This window comes from Rhagoletis pomonella, unplaced genomic scaffold (genome assembly GCF_013731165.1).
Source record: "Rhagoletis pomonella isolate Grant_MI unplaced genomic scaffold, Rhpom_1.0 Rhpom_scaffold_00007, whole genome shotgun sequence".
Taxonomy (NCBI): Eukaryota; Metazoa; Arthropoda; class Insecta; order Diptera; family Tephritidae; genus Rhagoletis; species Rhagoletis pomonella.
The window spans coordinates 57,463,390-57,485,823 of record NW_023458561.1 but is presented as its reverse complement, the minus strand read 5'-3'; the positions used below and the strand labels follow the sequence as shown (position 1 = coordinate 57,485,823).

General features: G+C 41.4%; 1 protein-coding gene across 1 annotated transcript in view; it reads right to left on the bottom strand.

Moving 5' to 3' along the window:
* The window catches only part of LOC118743163, an 87,085-nt gene that overhangs the window by 10,894 nt on the left and 53,757 nt on the right, over window positions 1–22,434 (bottom strand). The window contains exons 2-16 of the mRNA XM_036475695.1: window positions 14,313–14,920; window positions 13,951–14,187; window positions 11,796–12,298; window positions 10,941–11,704; window positions 10,630–10,647; window positions 8,725–9,160; window positions 7,630–8,691; window positions 7,275–7,547; window positions 6,826–7,182; window positions 6,592–6,657; window positions 6,393–6,437; window positions 5,751–5,792; window positions 5,513–5,682; window positions 5,233–5,381; window positions 466–5,156 (exon numbers count right to left, since the gene is read on the bottom strand). Coding sequence (XP_036331588.1) covers window positions 466–5,156; window positions 5,233–5,381; window positions 5,513–5,682; window positions 5,751–5,792; window positions 6,393–6,437; window positions 6,592–6,657; window positions 6,826–7,182; window positions 7,275–7,547; window positions 7,630–8,691; window positions 8,725–9,160; window positions 10,630–10,647; window positions 10,941–11,704; window positions 11,796–12,298; window positions 13,951–14,187; window positions 14,313–14,469 — 8,970 coding nt within the window. The 5' untranslated portion in view covers window positions 14,470–14,920. The remainder of the gene's footprint in view (window positions 1–465; window positions 5,157–5,232; window positions 5,382–5,512; window positions 5,683–5,750; window positions 5,793–6,392; window positions 6,438–6,591; window positions 6,658–6,825; window positions 7,183–7,274; window positions 7,548–7,629; window positions 8,692–8,724; window positions 9,161–10,629; window positions 10,648–10,940; window positions 11,705–11,795; window positions 12,299–13,950; window positions 14,188–14,312; window positions 14,921–22,434) is intronic.

Sequence of the window (22,434 nt, the reverse complement as noted above, 5' to 3'; positions counted from 1 at the left end):
TAAAAGCCCAATATATACATCTATATATAGTGTGACTTCACGCTTTTTCTGATGCTTTTCTATCTTACATATATATGTATATGTATGAATAAGGTTGATAGAAAATGGCAATAATGAAATGAAAGTTTAAACCAAAAATAAGTCATAAATTCTTGTGAGAAATCAAAAAACTATCAACTGCATTAAAAAATAACCAAAAAAAAAAAGTACATAAAAATCATAAAAGTAACAACAACAACATATTACAGCATATTAATCCTACATCAAACGATGGCAGCGAGCACAATTTGGGAGTCGTGTCGTACACATGTTTGTATGTGTGTGTGTGTGTGTGTCACAAAGGCGTTTAAATACCACAAAAAAAAAATAAATAAAAATAAAAAATATACAAACAAAAGTATTCGCCGCTCATCTTTCCCGTTATTTCTATTTTGCATTTTTCTCACTTTTTGCAAATCCACTTACCGCCTTCATTATGCTCTTATCCCACGCCACACACGATTCAAGCACGTAAAGTGCCATTGCTAGCTGTGCTGTGGTGTGCGAGCGCGACACTGCATCCCGCCACGATGCCAAACCCTTCGGTATATTCTCCACCTTCTCGTCCTTTTCGCTGTCGCAGTTACTCGCTGGCGAATCGCCACCCGAATTATTGCCGCTGGTATTGGCGGTATTTCCGCCACCGCCGCCCGACGCATCACCACCACTCGCATTGCCTGCAGCAGCAGCGGCTGCAGCCGCATTGGCCGCCGCGATTGCCATGGCGCGCTCATTGAACGCCGATGCATTGATTACATTCTGCGTTTGTTGTTGTTGCATATTGATGAGTTGTTGTTGCGCAGCAGCCTGCTGTTGTTGCATTTGTATGAGGAATGCAGCAGCGGCAGCCGAATTTTGTGTCTGTGTGCTGGTGTGTTGATTCTGCGCGATCACCGCTAAATGCGCATCACCCGTTTGAGAGCCAAGCGGCGGCTTCAAGTAACGACGCTCGATGTTGGCCTCCAGATCGATGATGCGTTCACGTAGCATTGGTATGATGCTGATAAAATCCTCCTCGGTTATATCTTCCAGCTCGAGATTGAGCTCATTTTCGAGACGCGGTGGCAGCTGCCAATTTTTAAGTTGCATTGAGGCGCTGGCGATTTTATCTTCCAACGCTTCTAGTTGATCGAGCAGTGCTAGTTCGGTGCGCTTGGCTATCTTAGGATTCCAATCGTGTGGCTTGTCGGGTTCCAAATAGGACACTTTATCGCCGGCTTTGCTTGCCAGCGGATACTTTATGCCAATGCTGGGATCCTCCTGCTGCATGAAGCGCATGAGGTTATCTTGCAGGTCGCGTTCGCGCAACCCATTCGGGTCGAGCGAATCGATAACGCGTTGCAGCATTTCGAATGTGTCCAATTTCCACCAGCCGTAGCGCAGATCGCGCGGCACATAGGCGCCCTCCAACTTCTTGGGATAGCCCTCCTTCTTCACTTTCTCCAACAGCTTTTGTTCTTCTGGCGTCATGGAGAGCGGCGTTTGCACATCGTATTGCAGAAATGTGGCAAGATTTTGCAGCGACATGTTTGCCAGGTTTTGTATGGACATGCCAGCGATATCATCCATGCGTATTTCCAGTCTGACTGTATTGAAGTCGTTCTCTTTGGCTTCACCAGCGGCGGCACCATCGATGGCGTCTTTGCTCGGCTTACACTCCAAACTGCTACTACAGTCCATTTTTGTGTCATTCAATAAAGGAAAAAACTTCCTGTCTTCTGCGCGCTCCTCTTCGTTGCCTTCACTTTTCGCTGGCATATCGGTTTTAATAGCGGGCGACGATGACAAGTGGGCGGCCGCAGCTGCCGCGGACGTGGATGGTTTGCAATCACTCTCGTACTTTTGCTCGTCCTCCTCCTCATCACCGCTCTCCGCCGCTTCCTCACTTTTCAGCCGCTGACGAGGAGACTCTAGGCAGTTTTTTGACTCTGTCGGTGATGCCTCGTTGGCCTCGGCGTCTGCGCTTTCACTTGCCGCAGCCGCTGCCAGCAACATCTTCTGCTCGTACTCACGTATCTTCGCTTCCATTTGCTTCTCATCCAGCCCGGAAAGTGACAGAATGCATTCCTGCACAAACTTGGCTGGGTCCACTTTGCAATCGTCTAAAGTCACGTTGAAATGTTGAACGACATTCTGCACCTCCCACGGATTGTTTTGCGTCTGGAAGAGAGAGTCGCATGAGACATTTGCGAAAGCCATCTTATACTCCTTGAGGCTGGCTTCGTCCAACGGTTCGGTCGTCATCAATGGCAATTCACGATCGAGTATTGAAAACCACTTATCTGTGACATTTACCGGCTGTTTGAAGAGTGCGTCATCACCGCTTGTCGCCGAGACAATAATGCAGTCGTCCTCCTTTTTTAAGTCCTCTGCCTTCGCAACGCTGTCGATGGTGGCTGCGGTGGTGCTGCTCACATCAAAGCCAGCCAAGCTACTAACGGCAGTGGTGCTGATGCCGGGCACGCTGAGTATGCTGTTGCTGCAGCTGACCACGGTGCTGTTGCTGCACACTTGCACCGGCGTTGATAATGGCAGCGGCAACGGCAATGACAGAGACAAAGGTAATGCCAATGGCATTGGCAACGGCATGGCTGTTGATGTCGGCGTAGACGTGGGCGTCATTGTAGGCGTTGGCGTCATTGTCGGTATTTGCATCGCCATTCCCATGGGCGACGGCGAGGGCGTCAACATTGCAAACTCATTCTTATCACAGTTTTTTTCGCCGATTGCATTTACATTTGCCGCATTCGCATTCGCGTTCGCATTGGCAGCCGCTGCAGCAGCAGCAGCGGCGGCGGCAGCAGCAGCGGCAATCGCTGCATTGAATTGCGCTGGTATGGCGGGTATTTTGATCTCCGCCTCAAAGTCGGTTTTAGTGGAAATTGTTGCGGCGTCGACATGTGGCTTCTTAGCCAAGCCATAGATGTCCGGCGCCGGAATAGTGGCTGTGTGCACAACGTCATCATCGTCGTCGTCATCGCGCAAATCGACAATCTCCGGCTCATCCTTGCTAGTCAGCACGACATCATCGTCCTCATCGTCTATGACTGCCGAGGATGTGACTCCTGTCACGTTGCCATTGGTGTTGATGTTCGAGGCAGCTGTATTGGCCGTCGTCATCGTAGCACTGCTGTCAACTTGCATATTTTCATCCCCTTCCTTTACGGCTAACCCTGTAGCTTCATCAATTTTGCCTTCATCGGCTGCAGCACTGGCGATTTTACTTTCCGATTTGCAGTCCCCATTAACACTTTCATCGCCACCCTCCACCTTGGTGCCTTCCGCTGCAGTCTCTTCCTCCTCCTTGCACTCATCCTTAGCCTCAGTTTCACCATTTGCCAATCTAGCTGCACGCTTCTCTGCCGCCTCTGCCTCCAACACTTCCTGATAGTGGAAAATGTCGTTTTGTGCCGACTCCAATGCCTCGATGAATATACCGCCCGCCTTCGGCAGCTTCCAGTATCGCCGCCAGAAACGATCTTGCCCGAAACAAGTGGCGCGCAGCTGATTTGTACTCTTCTCGAGCAGCTCCTTGCAGTTCATAGACGCGCGCAATATCTTGTCCAGCTTCTTCTGCAGCTCATCGGCACTCAATCGATTGTCCTCGTCCTCGTCAGCGTTCGTCATCTCCGACTCCAGATCGCTGAGGTCATCATCCATGCCCACATCGGCTGGCACGTCGTCGTTGCCAGTCTTCTTCGGCAGCAAGTTGCTACTCAACTCGGACGGTGTAGCTGCATTGGTGATCGACGTTGGCGCACAAACGCCCGACAAATTATCTGGGGGCATGCTGCCAACGCCATTCTGATAGGTAGGTGTAGCCAGCGCCGAGTCATCTAGCTTTGGCTGTTTACTGGGCGTAACCGAGTTTTCGCTGGTGTAGCTCTTTGTGGGACTCACGTCGTATTTAAGACTGTCGAAAACGCTGGGCAACGATGGCGTTGGCAACATTGGCGGTAGAGGCAGCGGCACGTCTGTAACATTGCTGCCGTCATTGACCGCAACAGCAGCATCTACGTCTGGTGTGGCTGGTATGGGCAATGGCTTTTCCTTGTTGTCACTCTCGCCGTCGCCGTTATTCAAAGCAATCGCATCGCCATCTACATCCATATTCTCAGGCTGTGGAGCTTTTAAATCTTGCTCCTCCTTGTGGGGGGTATCGCCATTATTGGTAACACTGCTGTTGTTATTGTGCTCGATCGCACTCTCCGGCGTTACTTCGGCATCGTTAGCATTACTACTGGCCATTGCATCACCACCATTAGTACTCTCAACTGCAGCGTCAGTAGCAGCGTCGCCACTGTCACCTTCCTTCTCCTCGCCCGGCTCCTTTTCTGTCTTCTCGGCATTCGAAGCTGCCGCCGCTGCATTTGCGGCCGCTTCAGCCGCCGCCGCAGCGGCTGCCTCAGCCTCCTTTTGTATGCGTTCGGCGTCGGCCTTCTGCTGTGCTACAATGGCCGCTTGCATGGCTGCCTCGCGTTCAGCTTGCGCCTTCTCGTACGCCTCGATGCGCGCCTTGCGCTGATGCAGTGCCTTGTACTTGCGCACCTTCATGTCGGTCATATACTTCTCCTTGCGCATTTGCGCGCATGTCTCCAAGCTGCCATCGATCTGCTTCAACACAGCCTTATTCATGAGCAAATCGTTGCAAAGATGTGCCAGTATTTGTGCCTTTCTTGTGGGATTCAATGCGACGAAGGGACGATTCTTGAGCGAATGCGATAACTTCCACGTCTCGTTCTCATGCAACAATCTATAGTATTCGGCGTTCTTGCCCGAATGCGAGGAAGTCTCGGTGTCCACTTGATGATGATCGGGAATGCGACGTTCGCGCTCGCGATCCATTGTTATGCCATGTAGCTGGCGTATTTCGCCGGTAGCGGTGGCGTATAAATAAATGCGTAGAATCTCCGAAACATTGGAGTTGGTAATGTCGGCGTTGCGCAGCGATTGTCCGAGGAGTGTGGTGTGGCGGCCGGGATTGGGAATGCCCGGATCTTCGATGGCGCACACCAACAGGTGGGTCATCACAGATAGCATCTCCTCCTCAGCGTCGGGATTACTGTCACTCATGAGAGCATCATGTAGATTCTGCAGGGAGGGAAGTGACTCCATGTCTGCAAGAGGCGAGGAAAAAATTTATAATTTCGAGAATTTTTTGTTTGGTAAGAGTTTAATTGCTATGGTACTCACCAAATCCTAAGGTTTCACCAAAGTTATGCAAGAACTCGAATACCATCAGTAAATCGGCCATAGCTTGACCCGGCAAACGATTGCCACCGATGCGTTCCAATTCTGGTAACTCATGAGGATGTGCAACTTCAGAGTCTTCCTGTGGTTTTCTGTGTGGAAGAGAGAGTATAAAACGAGCGTTAAGAAAATGAATTGATTTTGTGCAGAAGTCGTCTTCGCTTTCTTCGCCTGCTTTATTCCATGCTTGGTTTGATTGTAAATTTTTATGACAGCACCTCACCTTAATTGTGCCAAAATGTCTGAATCTCGCTTTTTAATTGCTAAACGCTTCTCACGCAATATCAGACGATCTAAAATCATTTGATGTTTCTTCTTTTCGCGCTCTACAAATTTGCGGCGCGCCTCCAGCTGGCGCACAAGTGCCATATGTTGACGGCGGCGTTCACGTTCCTGCAAATGGTATGGCAAAAAGTATAATTTGTGTTGGTAAAAGTTTCCGAAAACAATTTTTTACTCACCATTTCGGCGGCAAGTAATGCTTCTTTCTGTTTTTGGAGTTCCTACAGGTGAAATTTTGAAAATAGAAAAAAAATTTATTTAAACTTTAGGTGCGTAAATATGTATGTATGTGTTGTAAAATATAAAATACTAGAACTAAGGGCAAACTAATTAAGGAAAAGGACTAAAAACTGATGTGTAAAAAGCAAAGTTTAGACTGGAAATTATTTTACTTTTTTCTATACAGATGTATGTGTGTATGTAACTAACGAAGTGTACATAATTTCAAGAAAACAACGGCTAAAAAAATAAAATGTTTAACACTATCGGACAGTGCGAAGTACAAGCTGCAGTAAGATGCTGAAAGTAGCTAAGGTATGCCTAAAAGTATGCAAACTTTTTGTAAGTATGAGTTTGAGCCACAAAGCGCAATATATTCGTTGCATATTTTTAGACGCTTCTTTTATAAAATAACAACTTTTAGAAAGCACAGATCTCAGCGGATTTCAAGATCCCACTGCTATTCTTTTAAACAAAAAAAAAAAACAATAAAGTAATATAAATTGAAATTTTGTGCGGTCAAATTTTGTAAATAATATTTAAAAAAAAAACTACTAACTACACTACTAAGCGTAGAGAAAAGGTATGTACTCAGCTAATACCTGTTCTTTAGCTAAAATAGCTTCTTGACGTTTCTTTTCTTTTTCCTAAAAGAATAAAATAAACAAATGAAAATTGCATAATTAATATTCAATTTCAATTTGTTAAATTTATAATAAAATATTTTTATTTTGTTTATTAAAATTGCAAAAATGCGCAAAATTAAACACTTGAAAATGGAAAATATTTAAATCAATTTACCTGTTGTTTCTTGAGCAGCTCCTCTTGTTTGATGCGTTCTAGTTCTTCTTGACGCTTCTTGCGCGCCTGCAAAAGAAAAAAGGGTAGTGTTAAGTAAAAATTTATAATAAGCTGTTCCCCTTTTTCTTTAACCTCCATGCTTTTCGAAAATCTATCCTGTCAAATGCGTGTTATGCACTACCCTGCCTCATACGCCCTTACACAATTCGCTAAACACCACCCCTACCTACTCACCTCAATCATTTGCTGGTTTTTTAACTCCTTTTCTTTTCGTTGCTGCTCAAGCTTCTCGTTTTTTTCCTGCCGTGCTTTTTCTTTGTTGCGTGCCATCTCTTCTTTTTGCTGCTTTTTTGCATCGCGTATGGCTTGCTGTTGCTTAGCGATTTCAATGCGTTGTTCCACATTTAAAGTTTGGCGCGTAAAAATTTTTAGATCCTCCAAGCGCTTAGCCACATCTTCATCGGTCATGCGTATGTATTCGCCATCGTTGGCGTACGGCGGCGGTGCAGGTTGTAAAAATGAACCGACTATAGCGCGCGATGAGAAGCTGAAATTGTCGCGCGTCAACTTCGATGGATTCTTCTCTAAATGCTGCAAAGGTAAACATTCAAATTTTAATTATCATACTCAACAATGCATGTGGCATAGCATAAAAGTTGGAAAAAAGTTGTCTACAAACTCACAGAGATCACTTGCCCAATGTTCTTGAGCGCTATTGTGCTGCCGGGCGCATAATAAACTACCTCGCCACGTATTTGGCCTACTTTGGTGAGTCCACGTATGACCGTCTCACGCTTCCAACCCAAGTCTAGTGGCACGCGCAGCTCGGTCACATTTAGAATGTTTGCATCTTCACTCTCGGACTCGGAGAGACCGCTTTCGGCCGCAACGCTTTCAGAGTCTGTGGAAAGGTCGAGTTGTGCGTTCGCCTCATTGAGCGCCTGACGTATTTTTTCCTAAAAATAAACATCAAAGATGGAATAACTACTCTGTAAACTTTTTGCCACTTCACTAAGCAGTATCATCATTTTCACTTACCAAATCAGCGCCTTGCTGAAGCAACTGCTGAGTGGCCAGCATCGGTTTTATACCGACTGCACGCGATTGTGCCAGCAACGAGGCTACTGTATTCTTTTTCGGCTTAGACACGCCGCGCCCTAAATTACGCGGCCGTCCCTCTTTGAATGGCTGTTGCCCCGAGCGTTCACCACCGCTGCCACCACCACTGGAACCGGCTGAGCTGCTGCTACCTGCATTGCCACCACTACTGCCAGCACCACCACTGCCTGGCAGCGGCGTACTGCTGCCGCCACCCAGCGCTGCTGTTATCGAAGTTAAACTTTGCAAACTATTCGATCCGCCACTACCGGAGGGCACCGCCACGGTACCGCCCATGTTAACCGGGCTGCTGTAGTCACTGCTACCACCAACCATTGATGACGACATGCTGGCTGCGGCACTTTGCTGCTTGTCAGCGGGTTTCATTGACAAATTCAGTGGTGCATCGTAGTCCTCGATCATAATGGGATTGGCAGCTGTGCCAATGAGCGCCGACGCAGCGGCGGCAGCACTGGTTGCCGTCGCTGTGGCCGATGAGGATGACTTCATGCTGAGATTCACACCAGCGCCACTGCTATTGTCGCCTGTCAGATCGAGCAAGTCTTTATTTTTATTCGATAAGTTGTAGGCGCCATTCGATGTGATTGTGGGCGGCAGCTTTATCACTTCTACGCGATCTGTTGATGAGTCGCGACTATTGCTGGGCGTAGCACTTAGTGAGGTGGGGCCCATCGAATGTGGATCTAGGCGACCGGTGCTGCTTAGCGCGCCAACGCTGCCTAGACCACTAAGCGCACCTAAACCACTGAGGCTGGAGAGACTCATCGGCGCGCCCATACCAAGACCGCTGGCGCTTAGCGCCGCCGCCGCGGCTGGACCGCTCAATTGCCCAAGCGCAGCTGCCGCGGCTGCTGCAGCAGCGGCCGCCTGTGCGGCGGTGGTTGCATTTCCGCCGCCAACACCAATGCCGCCAAAACCACCGGCGGCTGCAATATTCAAAGCATGCTGATGCTGCGCTTGCAGCTGTTGTTGAGCTTGCTGCTGTTGCTGTTGTTGTTGCGCTTGCTGTTGCGCCTGCTGCTGTGCCTGCTGCTGTTGCTGCGCTTGCTGCTGTGCTTGCTGTTGTTGTTGCTGTTGCTGTTGCTGCTGCTGCTGCTGCTGCTGGGCCTGCACCTGCTGTTGGTGTTGTTGCTGTTGAGCGACATTCACCGCCGCCGCCATTGCTGCGTACTCCATTTCGAGGCGGGCACGCTTAGCCGGGCTAAGACCTGGAATCGCAAGCAGAGAGGAAAGTGCATTTGTTGTAGCGTCGAGCTCTTGTTTTTGCAATTGTTGTTGCTGTTGAAGTTGTTGTTGTGCGAGTAATTGTTGCTGTTGTTGTTCGTCTGAAATAGTCTTTTTGCGACCACGTGACGTAGTACCGGGTATTTTGGGTCCCACAATGGACGACGTGTACTTGATGATTTCCGTATCGGGTGGCAGGCGTACACCCAGTAGAGATTGATGATCACTATGGCGAGGGAACGAGCGCGTGGGAGAGAGGGAGAGAGAGAGGGGAGAGGGAGAAAATAAAAGATTAGTTTAATTCAAGTTCAACTATAACTTTTCAATACACACACAGAGTTGCATTCCAGGTGCAAATGAGATGATGCGAACTTAAAATGAAATAAATTATAACTAAGCGAAAGGCACTGAGTGTAAGCATTGAATAGCGAAGACAGCGATATATAAAATAAGCAATTTTAGGAGATGAAGGAAATGTTTAAGTGAGGAAGAATACTAGCGCTGCGACCTAGCTTCGTCTCTTCCGCTAATCCTTAAAAACTTAAGCGTTTTGGAGGGTATAATGTTAGAGAGTCTGGATGTAGACCATATTCGTTCTCCCAAGTTGCATCGGTTTAGGACTACCCATAAACTCTGCGGCTCTAACGATTTTAATGAAATTTTGTACACAGATAATGATTTGCATTTTAAGGTTATCTGAATAGGTATTATCTCCGAGAAGACTCGTATAAGGTTGCCACCTATTCGAAATTAGTTACAAATCCCTAATTCAGAAATATTTTTAATAGGGTTGCCACCAATTTTGAATCGCAATTTTTTGTTTGAAAAAAAATAAAATATTACTATACATGGCTACCAAGAGCAGGTTCTTAATCAAAGCTTTCCTTATAAACAAAGAGTTATCCCTTAGGGTATTAGTGTAAGGTTGCCACTTATTTTCGATTCTATACAATTTATCTAAAACATCGCAATATGGATATCAAATGAAAGGTATTGTTGAGAACTTTGGTCTGAACATATTTTCGAACAGGGTTGCCACGATTCTATGTATTACAAATATGTATTTATTTTGTTAATTTCAATCAGCATTTTTTTGTATGTATACACAGTATATATACGCTCAAGATATGTACTATTCACTCCAAAGTATTTCTAAATAGCGTTGCCACCTAAATTTTTAAGTAAGAAATTTACTTAATAGATATCGAAATCCAATTTTTTTTTTCAATTTTTTCCAAAAATATTTTTTAAAGCTATCCAAATGACCATTATTTGATATCCAAAACTTGAAAACTTTACAAAGTATATGCACTCCGAGCAAAGCTCGGTCAACTTGGGACTTTTGAATATTCGAGAATAGCCTAGGAAATTGAGTTACGCATGCAGCTCTAATAAATAGCATCTAGCTTTTATTCTAAATAATGACATAGACAATGTATGTATGTATGTATATATGTATGAATGAAGGTACAGATGCATGTACATATTTACATATGGATATGAATATCCCGACTGAAATCTGCGTTTAAAAATTGATTTTTCCATATAAAAAATTCAAATTTAGAAACCATTTTTTGACCAAACGTAAATATGTGTACATATGTGTGAAATGCACGTGTATGTATGTATGTATGCATGTATACAACAACAGTATTGATAAATGGTATGTATTATTAAATAAATGAAGGTTCTTACTTTCCTTCCAGTGCAGCACTACGCAAAACCAAGGTGTAATTTTTTGAGTGTATAAAAGTGAGCAAATTCATTGGTTTGTGGCGGACAAAATCGTACGAATTGCCGAGAAAGAAATACAAAAAAAAAATAAAAATTAAAAATTAGAACTCAAAATTTGAAACCAAAAACATATGTACAAAAAAACCAAAAATATTTGCAAGCACCACACCATACAAATTGTTATCTGCACCACTGCATACATATTAATTTATATAACATCCTTCATATGATATAAAATTCAAGACATTCCATATCACTTTCCCCCCACTCACCTGAGTATACCCGATGACATGTAATCCTTGCCACTTTTGCCTCCGCTAGCCGCTGCCGATGCTGCTGCTGCTGCTGCGGCTGCCGCTGCTGGATTGGAGGCAGCAAATGCATTCATTGCCGCTTGCATACTCTGCTGCGGACTCATGCCGAGTGCACCGAATTGCGACAGCGAACTGAGCGCATTTAACGACGCGTTATTCTTGTCACGCTCTGCTTTGCTGCTCGAAGCTGAACTACTGCTGCCAGCACTACTTCTAGCATCACCCATGTTGCTGCCCCCACTACCAATACTGCTGCTGGCGCCCAACGAGCCGTGCGGCGACATTAACGCACTGATGTGATGCGCTGTTGAACTACCACCGCCAACGTTGCCACCCAGCGCGCTCAAATGATGCATTGCCGCATTGCTGACGCTGCTCATTGAAGAGTTTTTATTGGAGCTGCTGCTGCTGCCGCCGCCGCCGCCGCCGCCACCGCCCATGCCAAGCGAGCCGGAAGCGCCACTAGACATACCCAGTCCACTGCTGCTACTGCCGCCCCCACCGCCGCCGCCGCCGCCGCTGCTGCTGCTACTCTGATGTGACTGTGTGTGGTGGTGTGATGAGGATTTCTTCGATGATGAGGAACTGGAAGAGCCACCAGATGCCGCTGCCGCTTGCATTGCCATTAGTTCCTTATGCAATTGCACGGGATCGTATGCGGAACCGGGTGGCGGCGGTAGTACCGGGCTCACCGATGGTTTGCTGTAGCTGGTTGAACTTGACTGCAAGTTTAATTAGTTAGATCGGAAATGCATTAACAATAAAGTACAAGATTTTAAAACCAAAACTTCACACATCAACACACGAACTCACTTTATACGACGAACTACTGCCGGCGCTGCTGCCGCCAACACCTGTGGTATTGCCTGTGCTGCCACTGCCCACCATGCCCATTGAGGAGGGATTGAGCGAACCGCCGGCACTCAAGGCATGCATGCCAGCCAAGGCGGCAGCAGGGTTAGCGCTAACGGCTGCTGCTGCTGCCGCCGCCGCTGCTGCAGCTAAATTTTGCTGTTGTTGTTGTTGCTGCTGCTGCTGTTGTTGTCGCTTCTCTTTGCGGGATTTGCTCGATTTGCTGCTTGACGATGAACTGCTACCGCTGCCCATATTGCTACCGCTTGCACCGGTTCCCAGTCCACCAACGCTACCTCCTCCGCTGTTCACACCCGTACCGCCTGCGCCAGTCGCCCCACCCAGACCCAGTGCTGCTGGACCAAAGGCCGCCATCACATCGGGATGCGCAAATGGCGAAAGGCCGGACGCTTGCAGGCGGGAGAAATAGTCTTGAGCTGCCAGTTGGGCCATAGACCACCAGCCTGTCGAAGAAAGGAAAGGGAGAAAGAGAAGAGGGAAAGTTAATAAAGCTTAAGAATTATGTTTTTAACAGCAATATGATTTTAGGAATAACCTCAAACAACTAAATAAAGATAAAGCTAAACTAAATTTAAAAAAATAAATAATAAGAAAATAAAATAAATTAAAAAATATAAAAAAAATGAAATAAATAAAAATAGAAATTAATAATTATCATTATTTAAAAAAAAATATTTTGCAATTAAATTTTATATTTTTAATTTTCGAATAAAATATATATATATTTTTTTAAATATGTAAATTAATTATGTTCAATTATTTAAAAACTATATTTATTTAATAAATTACGACTGACAATATAAAAACTTAAAATTATTAATTGGAATAAAATCACAAAATAAAAATTAACTGAGAAAAAAAATTAGCTAAAAATCTTAAACTAGAAAGACTGAAATTAAAAATCTTAAAATAAACGCTTAGTTTCAAATTTTCAAAAAAATGTATTTTAATCATCTATAATTTGTTCATATAACTACAAAACAAACAAAAAATATTGTATGCACATTTCCAAACTTTAGAACCACACATTTGCACAAGCAATGGTTCTCTGAGATGGGAAAGTTATGCACTGGCTATTTTTTCTAGGAGCGTTTTCTTCAAACGACATCTAATCGAAATGCAAATGCGTTTGCTGTTTCACTCCCTAAATTAAATGTCATCAAATTCAATTTTTTTAAAACTTGTGTTTTTTATAAGGGTCCCTGGGACTCGAACTCGCGCTTCTTCACCTTCAAATGCAGAGCGCTAACCAACGCACCACGAAGAGAGACGAGCGAGGCACGCCATACAGCGCACATTAAGAACACAATTCAATATGTTTGTTTGTATGTGTTGTCTGACAGTTGGATACCAGTGTGACCAGGCCAAGCTTTTTGAGCTCAACAATTTTATCGGTAATTTAGTAGGATTGGAATTAATAATGTAGTCATACTAAATTAATCAAGATTTTTCGAAAGGCGTCAACCATTTTGGAGATCTCCTTCAGTTTCCGAGATATTGAGTAAAAAGTATCGTTAACTTAGAAAAAAAAATGTTATCACATTATACGGCAAAATGGCTGCAAAATTATTGACAAGTGTCGCTCGCTTACGACGAAAGTTTACTACAGAAAATCCTTCATAAACTCAAAAATAATTAACCATAAGCAATAAAAATAAAATTATTTAAGACTTTGGAGAAAACCTATCGTCGCGTTTTTGAGAAATTACATTCCAAACTTCAATCGTGATTTCCCAAAACCCTGACCAAAGTAACATCGGCCAATATTTTTATTTTTATTTTTTTTTTTCTTCACGGGCGTGCGTTGCATTTTTGGTTTCCTAGATTATTTGGAAAAACTATAATGGAATGCACCACTGGAATTTCAAGAAACTATAATTTGAACATGCCCAAACAAAACTAAATAAGTCACGTGTATCTCAATGGCCTTTGCTCATTCACTAAGGCACCCATAACTACACTTCGGTTAGCGGCACTTTAGGATTCGATTCAATTAAAGTAACATACAAATTAAAAATAAAATAATCAAAGTCGCCAATTACCCGCCCACAATCTCCCCACTACTAAGTTACAACGATCTTACAGCTTAACTCACTTGCTGGATGCAGGCTAGCCAAACTAGCTGCCTGAGATGCTGCCACCGCCATGGTGTTCTGATGATGATGCGATGCAGCGGCTGCTGCAGCAGCTGCTATCGAATAGCGATCATTGGCTGCGCTAGCCGGATTCTGCAATAATCCCAGACCGGCTGCTGCGGCAGCATTAAATTGCGAATTGAATAGCGGATTGGAAGCGGCTGCGGCGGCACTTGTTGGATCGCGGCCCCAGTAAGCTGCAAGTGAGGTTACAAGAGAAATTTTATGTATGTAGATAAAAAAAAAACGAAAAAAATAATGGTGCTAAACAATTGCTTTAATAGATATGTATGTATGTATGTATGTATGTGCAATTACTTACCAAATAGCGAAGCGGCATCCAACAATGCGGAGGGATCGTGCACACCGGCTCCACCGCTCCCACTGGCGCTAGAGCCGGCCTTACCACTGCCGCCACCACCCAGTCCCGATTTGCCATCGCTGCCGTCGCCGCCGGAATTTTTGTCCATGTTTTTCATCAAACTGGATGGATGATTGCTATGGGGTTTCTTTTTATTGTTGCGTTTAATTTTGAAGGCTTTTCGCTCGACGTTTCTTTAAGAGAAATTATTTTTGTGTGCGCAATTTTTTTATCCACTTTTACATGTGAATGTTGACCACCAAAAGTAATGATTTTGTTTTAGGGGTTTTTTTTTTAAATTTAATTTTGTTATTTTCCTGATTTGCCTGCTTGCTGGTTTTTCCTTTTGTTGCCAAATGTGCGTAATTATATTTACCATGCGCTTTGCTAACACTTTCGCAGATATTGTGCACTCTTCTTTATTTTGTTATTTTTAGGTGAGTGTGAATTTTTTAAAATAATTGCAAACTTCTACATTTTACAGTTTATTTTTTATTTTTTTTTTATTTTAACATTTAACACGAATGCAAATTCAAGTTTTCACTGCGTTGTTGACATTTTTGTTGTAGCTGTAACGAGTGAAAAAAAAAAAAACGAAATGCAAGTCAGTAAAGGCAATTATTTATGTACGAGTAAATAGATTTAAAACAAAATGAAATTGAAAATAAAAAAGGGGCGTCAAGTTAATTTGTATTAGAAGGGGCCGGTCAATTCGAGTTCGCATCAAATAAATCTGCAAGCAACGTGTTCGCTTTGCACAAGTTAGCTCTCAACGCGCTCTGCAAACACGCTCAACAGCGCATGTTTTTCCTCTCTTCTCTATTTTTTTCACACACACACACATTCAAAGAGAAATCGCCGGCGCTGTTAGTAGACGCCAATGTTAATAGCAGCGCTGCAATCGCTGTGCCGGCAACGATTTTATTTTATCCCCCATCCACTGTTTGCCATGGCAGTAACAGCAATAGCCCCAATGTTACGCCAAAGTTCAACAACAGACACAACAACCACTCCACTCGCTGGCATAATAAACACACCAAACCATTAGCGTTCATTGTAAAAATACATTCACTTCGCGCGACAGCCGTCTGGCGTTTTTAAATCCTAAAAATAACTTTGCTGCATTTAATGAAATTAATTTTTTCACAATCGAGCTGCTAAAAGTTCAAGGACGTTGTTATAATGCAACTCAAGGTCAAGTTCAGTGCTGTGTGTATTTATTTATGTATTATAAGTATACTTACATACATATGTAGTACATATTTTTCTTTAAATTTGGATATTTCGGATAGGTCAAGGTTGCACATTTAATATGAGGTAGGGATGTGCACGTAAAAAATACTTCGATGTTTTGCGATGTTTCAATTAATAAAAGCATACAAAAATTTAATTTAACTAAAGAAAACAACCTTTTTAATAAGGTTCAGTGTAATAAATAAATTAAATAATTGATGAACGAAATATGCTTGCAATTCTTATTGTGCCCCTTTGGTAAAATATTTCGAAAGAAGTTAGTTGTACAAATTTGATACTTATGAGTCGATAAACAAATATGTATGTATGTGAAAGAATTGGCAAGTTCTGATTTTCGATACATCAAAAAAAAAAAAACATCGATGGCACGAATAATATCGCATTAAATTATACATCGGAATTTATTCGATGCGTCGAATTAGAAGCAGCGCATCCGTAGTATGAGCAGAGAACATACAAGAAAAACAATAATTACGGTGACCATATTTATGAGAGCCAATTACGGGACAAAAAATAATTTTGCCATTTTTTTTCCACACTGTTTTCCCTGAAACAGTATGCTTATAGTAACATCTTTTCGGCACAATTTTGGGATTCTCAACATACAAATTTCAGCCTTTTTCTTAGAGTCACAAGCTTTCTTAAAATTCTTATCTCATATCACACTTATGTGAATCAAAAAATGCTGAGCTATTAGAACATTTTCCGTGTTTTTTTGGTCAAAACTATAAAACATTTTATTGTATTTTTCAAACAATGAACCATTTTTATTTCTTTCGCAATTGGCTTACGAACGAAATCAAAATGTAAGAGACTAGAACAGTTTTTGAGATATAGTCAAAATTCCGGGTTTTGAGGTATGAAAAAAGCACACTCACTCGCAATTTTCTTTTGACGTAGTTGGCCAATCTTAAATTTCTTTTTGTGTTAGTAAAGACTATCAAATTTGCTAACATGTATCAACAAGATTATCCAACTAGGTAAGAAATTTAGGTGCTATTCTGGAGATATACATTGGTTGGAACTGTTGTTAAAAATTATGCAAACTTGTGGAAGAAAGGGCAAAATAAATGCGTCTACAGGGGTGAGGTAAAGTAATTCATTGGCTCTATGAAACCATACCTAAGCCTACTTTGTTCTACGAAGGCCTTGCCCGGTGGAACACGCTAGAGAAGGCTACACTCCCTAAACGACTAGAGCGTGTACTGTGAACTGCCTTTACCGGTATTAGTGTGGCACCAAAAGCCACTGATTACCCCGCCTCAGAAATAGTAGCCTCTACCTACATTCCCTGAAGGGGGGACTGGAGGAAAGGAACAGTGAACTTCTTCACGGATGGATAAAAACTTGGAGGCGGGGTTGGTGGAGGTGTCTTTTGCCGGGATCTATTCATCAAAACTGTGTTCAGGCTACTGGACTTCAGTAGTGCATTTTAGGCGGAAATAGCAGCCATCAAGGTAGCGGCAGACTTACTGGAGAAGAGTGTGACGTCATTAGAGAGGTTAGCATATACTCGGATAGTCAAGCGGCTATTAGGGAAATGGTAGAGCGCTTAAAATTGAACGGGGAATATCTGACCACCCTATCAATCGCGTGGCGGTGTTTTTGTAATCAGGCTCATTTGACTGCTAGACCAGTGGCAATTCGGGAAACTGCGTGGCTGGTGACTTGGCAAGGATGGGCACCCTAGAAACGTTATCACCGGATGGTCTACATCTGGGGACGCCTCTGTTCTCCTTCCGTTCACTCTTGGACGGTTGGGCCACATGAAAGCTCAGCGAGCGTTAGATGCTTGCAAAGCCTCTCTGTTGATGGGAGTTTTGGCTCGCACTTCCTGTAAACCCCGAAGAAGCTCCCTGGCGTTAAAATCAGCTGCACACGTAATTTCGTAATAGGCTCGTGGGGCATCGCCGTTAGAACAATTGGTCTCCTTTCAGTTTTCGTGATATCACAAGGGACAATCTCCTATTTGTCCAAGTGCGTACCTTGTCTGGGACAACCACTATAACCTAACCTAACCCACCATTAAACACAACACCTTCTAGGTAAAAGAGTAATTTCGCTTTGTTTGAGAAAAGTTCAATGATAATTTCCTGGAATAATAGTATTAGTGTATTGCACGGACAAATAACTTTGTTATTTTAACAAATTTGATACAAATCTACTTTTAAAACATAACCTTCAAATAAAGAGGCGATTGTAAGCGACTTTACTTTCGCTAGGCTAGGCAATGACCTTCAACTTAAAGAGTTCATCAATATAACGAAACGCAAGTAAATAAAAAGGCCTGACCAAATAAATAACTTAAAGTAGCAAACGAAACTGAAATTAAAACATAAAAACATTTTTGCTTAATAATAAACCGCAAGTCTTATCAACAAAGCTGCAAAAGCAAAATAAATAAAAAACGAAAAGACGGACCAAAACAAAAAAGAAACGCTGCAAATTAAGCTTTAACTAAAAATAAAACGTAGATAAAAATAAAATGGGGAAAAAGTCAAAGTAAACAAAACAAAAACAGCAAAAAAAAAAAATAATAAATATTTAGTGAAAGCAATCAACGATGGGTGATAAACGTATACATATACGGCACTAAACTGAGTAAATATGTACCTACCTAGAAAGAGTGTGTAAAGCAAATGGCCGGAGAGTAACTCAATTTGAATTGAGCGAAGTTTATGAAGAGAGAGCGAGTGTAAGAAAGATGAGCAAATTGTGCGAAATTTTACGATGTCATTCATGGATGTGAAACGAATTGAGTAGGGGCGTACCGATTTTTTTTTTTTCGTTTTAAAAATAAATTAATTAATCCTACTATGTATGTATGTAAAAATTGTATGTACATATGTGCCCAGTCAATCTTAAGCTCAATAAATAGGGGCAAGCTTAAAAAAATTCGCATAAAGCTGAAAATTGTTATGAGTCTTGCGAACACCATTATGAATGAAAAGTCGAAAAGTAACCCATCGATCCCACGTCTGCAAAAAAATGTATTCAAGGTCAAAGGTCACATAAACTGCTTTTTCGCATTTTTCCGCCAAATGGTTCGGTTTATCGTAAAAATAGGTGAGACGAAAGTGTAGATCATACAATTGTCTACAAAAACTGTTATAACATTTTTCTTACTAAGGATTTCAATTTCTAAGATATCGCGATTCGAAATTGTAGTAAAAGGTGTGTACTCCATAAATTTGTATAGAAACTCTTTGTATGTCACTACTTAAGTGCTCATAACTTCTACATACATTTATTATTCAATTTAGATGAGCAGGGCCTTATTGTATTTATGAAAGATCATGTTGTGACGTGCAAGTATCCAAAAGTTAACAGGTTCTTTCGTATTTATATTTTTACCGAAAGAAACTCTTTATTTTAATTTTTTTTTAATTATGCAAAATTGTCGATGAATCAATGATTAGCTCCTAATCTACTAATTTGGTTGGAAAATATCTCATACGTGGAAGATAGTAAATTTAATAAGCTTCACTATCTTAGAAAGAAATTTAGGATTCGCACAGCGGTTTGGACCACCTGGATGCCTCTCGAAGCGTTCGCTGCATCAGCTCCCATATCGTTTGCGGAAACTTTCCCCTGGACGTGATTGCTACCGTTTGCCTTTTTTTATGACTTTTGGTTGGAAAACTTAAAGCTCGAAAGTCTTATAGAAATTGTGGTACTTTAACAAAAGTTGTAATTTCACGAAAAATCGGACTACCATGGCTTCTGTGATAGCTTCCACTTATAGCTTATTTTCACCAAAAGCTTAAGAAGTCAGGTAAGTTCAAATAATTTTCACATGGGGTGATCGGCGGGATGATTCCGATTAAGACTTAAGAAGTTCAGTGGAATGGTATTTTCACTCTCTTTTTATTTCTTTGCTAACAAGCTCATTCAAAGGATGAAAAAGAAAGGTAGGATGAACGAACATTATTCAAAGTTTAATTAAGATGTTTTGGTATTTAAAAAAATAAATGAGACACGAATGACTTTTTTGCACATAAATAAAAATAGTGGAAAAATACCTTTCTACCGAGATCCCATAAGTCTAAATCAGATTAGTTTTGGTCCAGTTATTTAAGTTTTTCGTAAATCAATCTTTGAAAAAAATAAAAAAAACCAACATCAAAAATCTTATTATTACTATTAAGTTGAAAAGATTTTACAATTTTTGTATGCAGATTTTTTAAGCCAAATCCGTTTTGTCATCTGAGCGTACTTTTTTTAAAACGTTCTTTAAGAAACTATTTTTATTCATAAAAAACTTAATTTTTGGAGGTATTTTCAAATCGGTCCAGCTCGCTTAAATCTTAATATTTTTCCGAAATATTTTGGTGGGCGTCTTAAAATATAACAAATTTTGTAATCCCGGCGGAAAAACCGCAATTTTTTTTGGTGATGCAGTCTAATGTACATAAATATGTATACATAGATATTCCGATGTTTTGAAACTTTTTTCACATTAAAAAATAGCATTCTTAAATTTCAGATATGTGTAGTTAAATATTTTAAATTTTTTAGGTCAGTTTTCACAATGACGAGTTAACTCAAAATCGGAAGTTAGCTATCGATTTTCAATGCCGAATGTGAGTTAAGTCTTCACTGTGTTTTTGAAATAAATTATGAACTTCTTAAGTATCTCTCTGGGAATACGAACAACCACAAACATATTTACATACATATGGTTGCCTCAATATGGAAAGGCCCTATCTCTCATCGTGGGTGAAATGCAAAAAGCCGTAACTAACAAACATTTTTTTATTGCATCAAACGATGTAGGAATTTAAAATTCGATGAAATGCATCGCAATCAATCACAAAGTGAATTTTAGATTTTTAGTTAATTACGACTTTTTGTATTTCCGCGACGATGTGAGATAGGGCCTTTCTATATTAAAGTTACGATATACAACTGTGCATAGTATGTATGTATGTATGTACATTTGTCCATATGTATCTAAATATGTATGTATGTATTTGGAGCAAAGTTCAATGAACTTGGTTCGCTTTTTTATTATTCTTTTTTTATTTTTTTCCTCTGGACATTCTAACTGTCTAATTAAAATATGGTAAAATTTTGCTTCCCACATGCATATTCACTTACATACACGCTCGCAACTACATACATACATATGTATGTATATTCACATAATCACTCACACAAAACTCAACGACCGGATATTGTAACGAAAAGCGAAGGCATCAGAAAACAATTAAATGTTTTGTGTTCCATAGCCACTAATGGGTTTAGTCATTTTAAAATACATATTTTACATTTTTCATACACTTTGCATATACATAGTACTACATATGTAAATTTGTATGAGCATTGCCCACTTCCCCTTTTGCGAAATGCTCATAAAGAATGCGCAAGACTCAAAAATTGAGAGCATTTACGAAGAATTGCTGCTCAAAAAAAACGAGAGCGTCGCGCGAGATCAACGAAACTGCAGGCATAGAAGAAACGCAAGCAGCGCGCGCTGTTACCTACCACTACACCTGCACTGGCAGCGACGTCGCCGCGCTGTTGACGTTGACGTCGACGCTGATGCACTGTTGACTGCGACGCAGCTGTGCAGTCGTGTGTATCTATGAATTTATCTGCTTACACACAACTGTGTGCGTGGCGCGTACTTACGCACATCTGCCTGATTTACATATGTGGGTAATTTTCGCCGTGTAAAATCTTTTTCATTCATTATACCTAGACATTAAAGGAGACTTTTATGCATTTTTATATGAATTTAATTGCGGCTGAATGTACATTTATTGGGGATTTAGGGTTAAATCATAGTTTTATTTTCACATTGTCTGACTGTTTCATTTCACCGGCGTGTGCGCATTTTTATACATACATGCATACTATATGTATGTTTGTAGGTAGGTAGGTATGTACACATGTATTTAAGAGATACACAAATTATTTAGATACATTTTTATAACACATAAACTCCTACAAAAGAAACTGAAATGCGTCACTCAAGCGTCACATTTAGAGAAGTGCATATTTTTCATGGATTTTACAAAAGTTTTAATTTTAAATGCCTAATGCAGTTTGTTTTATACATACAAACACTTATACTCATACAAATATGTATGTATTTATGTGTGCAGTAGATATTCACATTTGAAATATCGTTGTTTGCCATCCCCCCTATCTACGCTTTAACCACGTCGCGCATTCGTCAGTTCATTCATAAAATTTTCTTCAACTTTTCTGTGCGAAAATTAAGTTTCCCGCTCGCACTGAGTAAGTTTTTTTTTCATATGTTGCTTTTTTTAAGCTTTGTTGAATTTTATGTTTGTCTCCAATTTTTAACCGACTGCAGAAAGAGGACGATGTTATCAATTCGTCGGAATATTTTTATACCCGAGCGCACTGGTGCACAAGGGTATATTAATTTTGTTCACATAACGGTTGTTTGTAACAGCCAAAACGAATCGAGATAGATATAGACTATTCATAAATGCTCAGAATGAATAGAGAAATCGATTAAGCCATGTCTGTCTGTCCGTCTGTCCGTCCGTCCGTGTACACGATAACTCGAGCAAAAATGAGATATCTCAATAAAATTTGGTATGTAGGTTTCCGTTAATCCAAGGTAGGTTGGTATTGAAAGTGGGCGAAATCGGACAGTAACCACGGCCAGTTCCCATATAACGGTAGTTTCCAGAAATACGAAAACTGCGATATTTTAGTAACTACTGAAGATAATTCACTCCAAATTTATATTTATAATAATTTTCAGACGAAAAATAAGAATATTATAAATTTTTTGGAAAATGGGCGTAGCCACGCCCACTTATGGTTACATGTGTATATCTTGGTAACC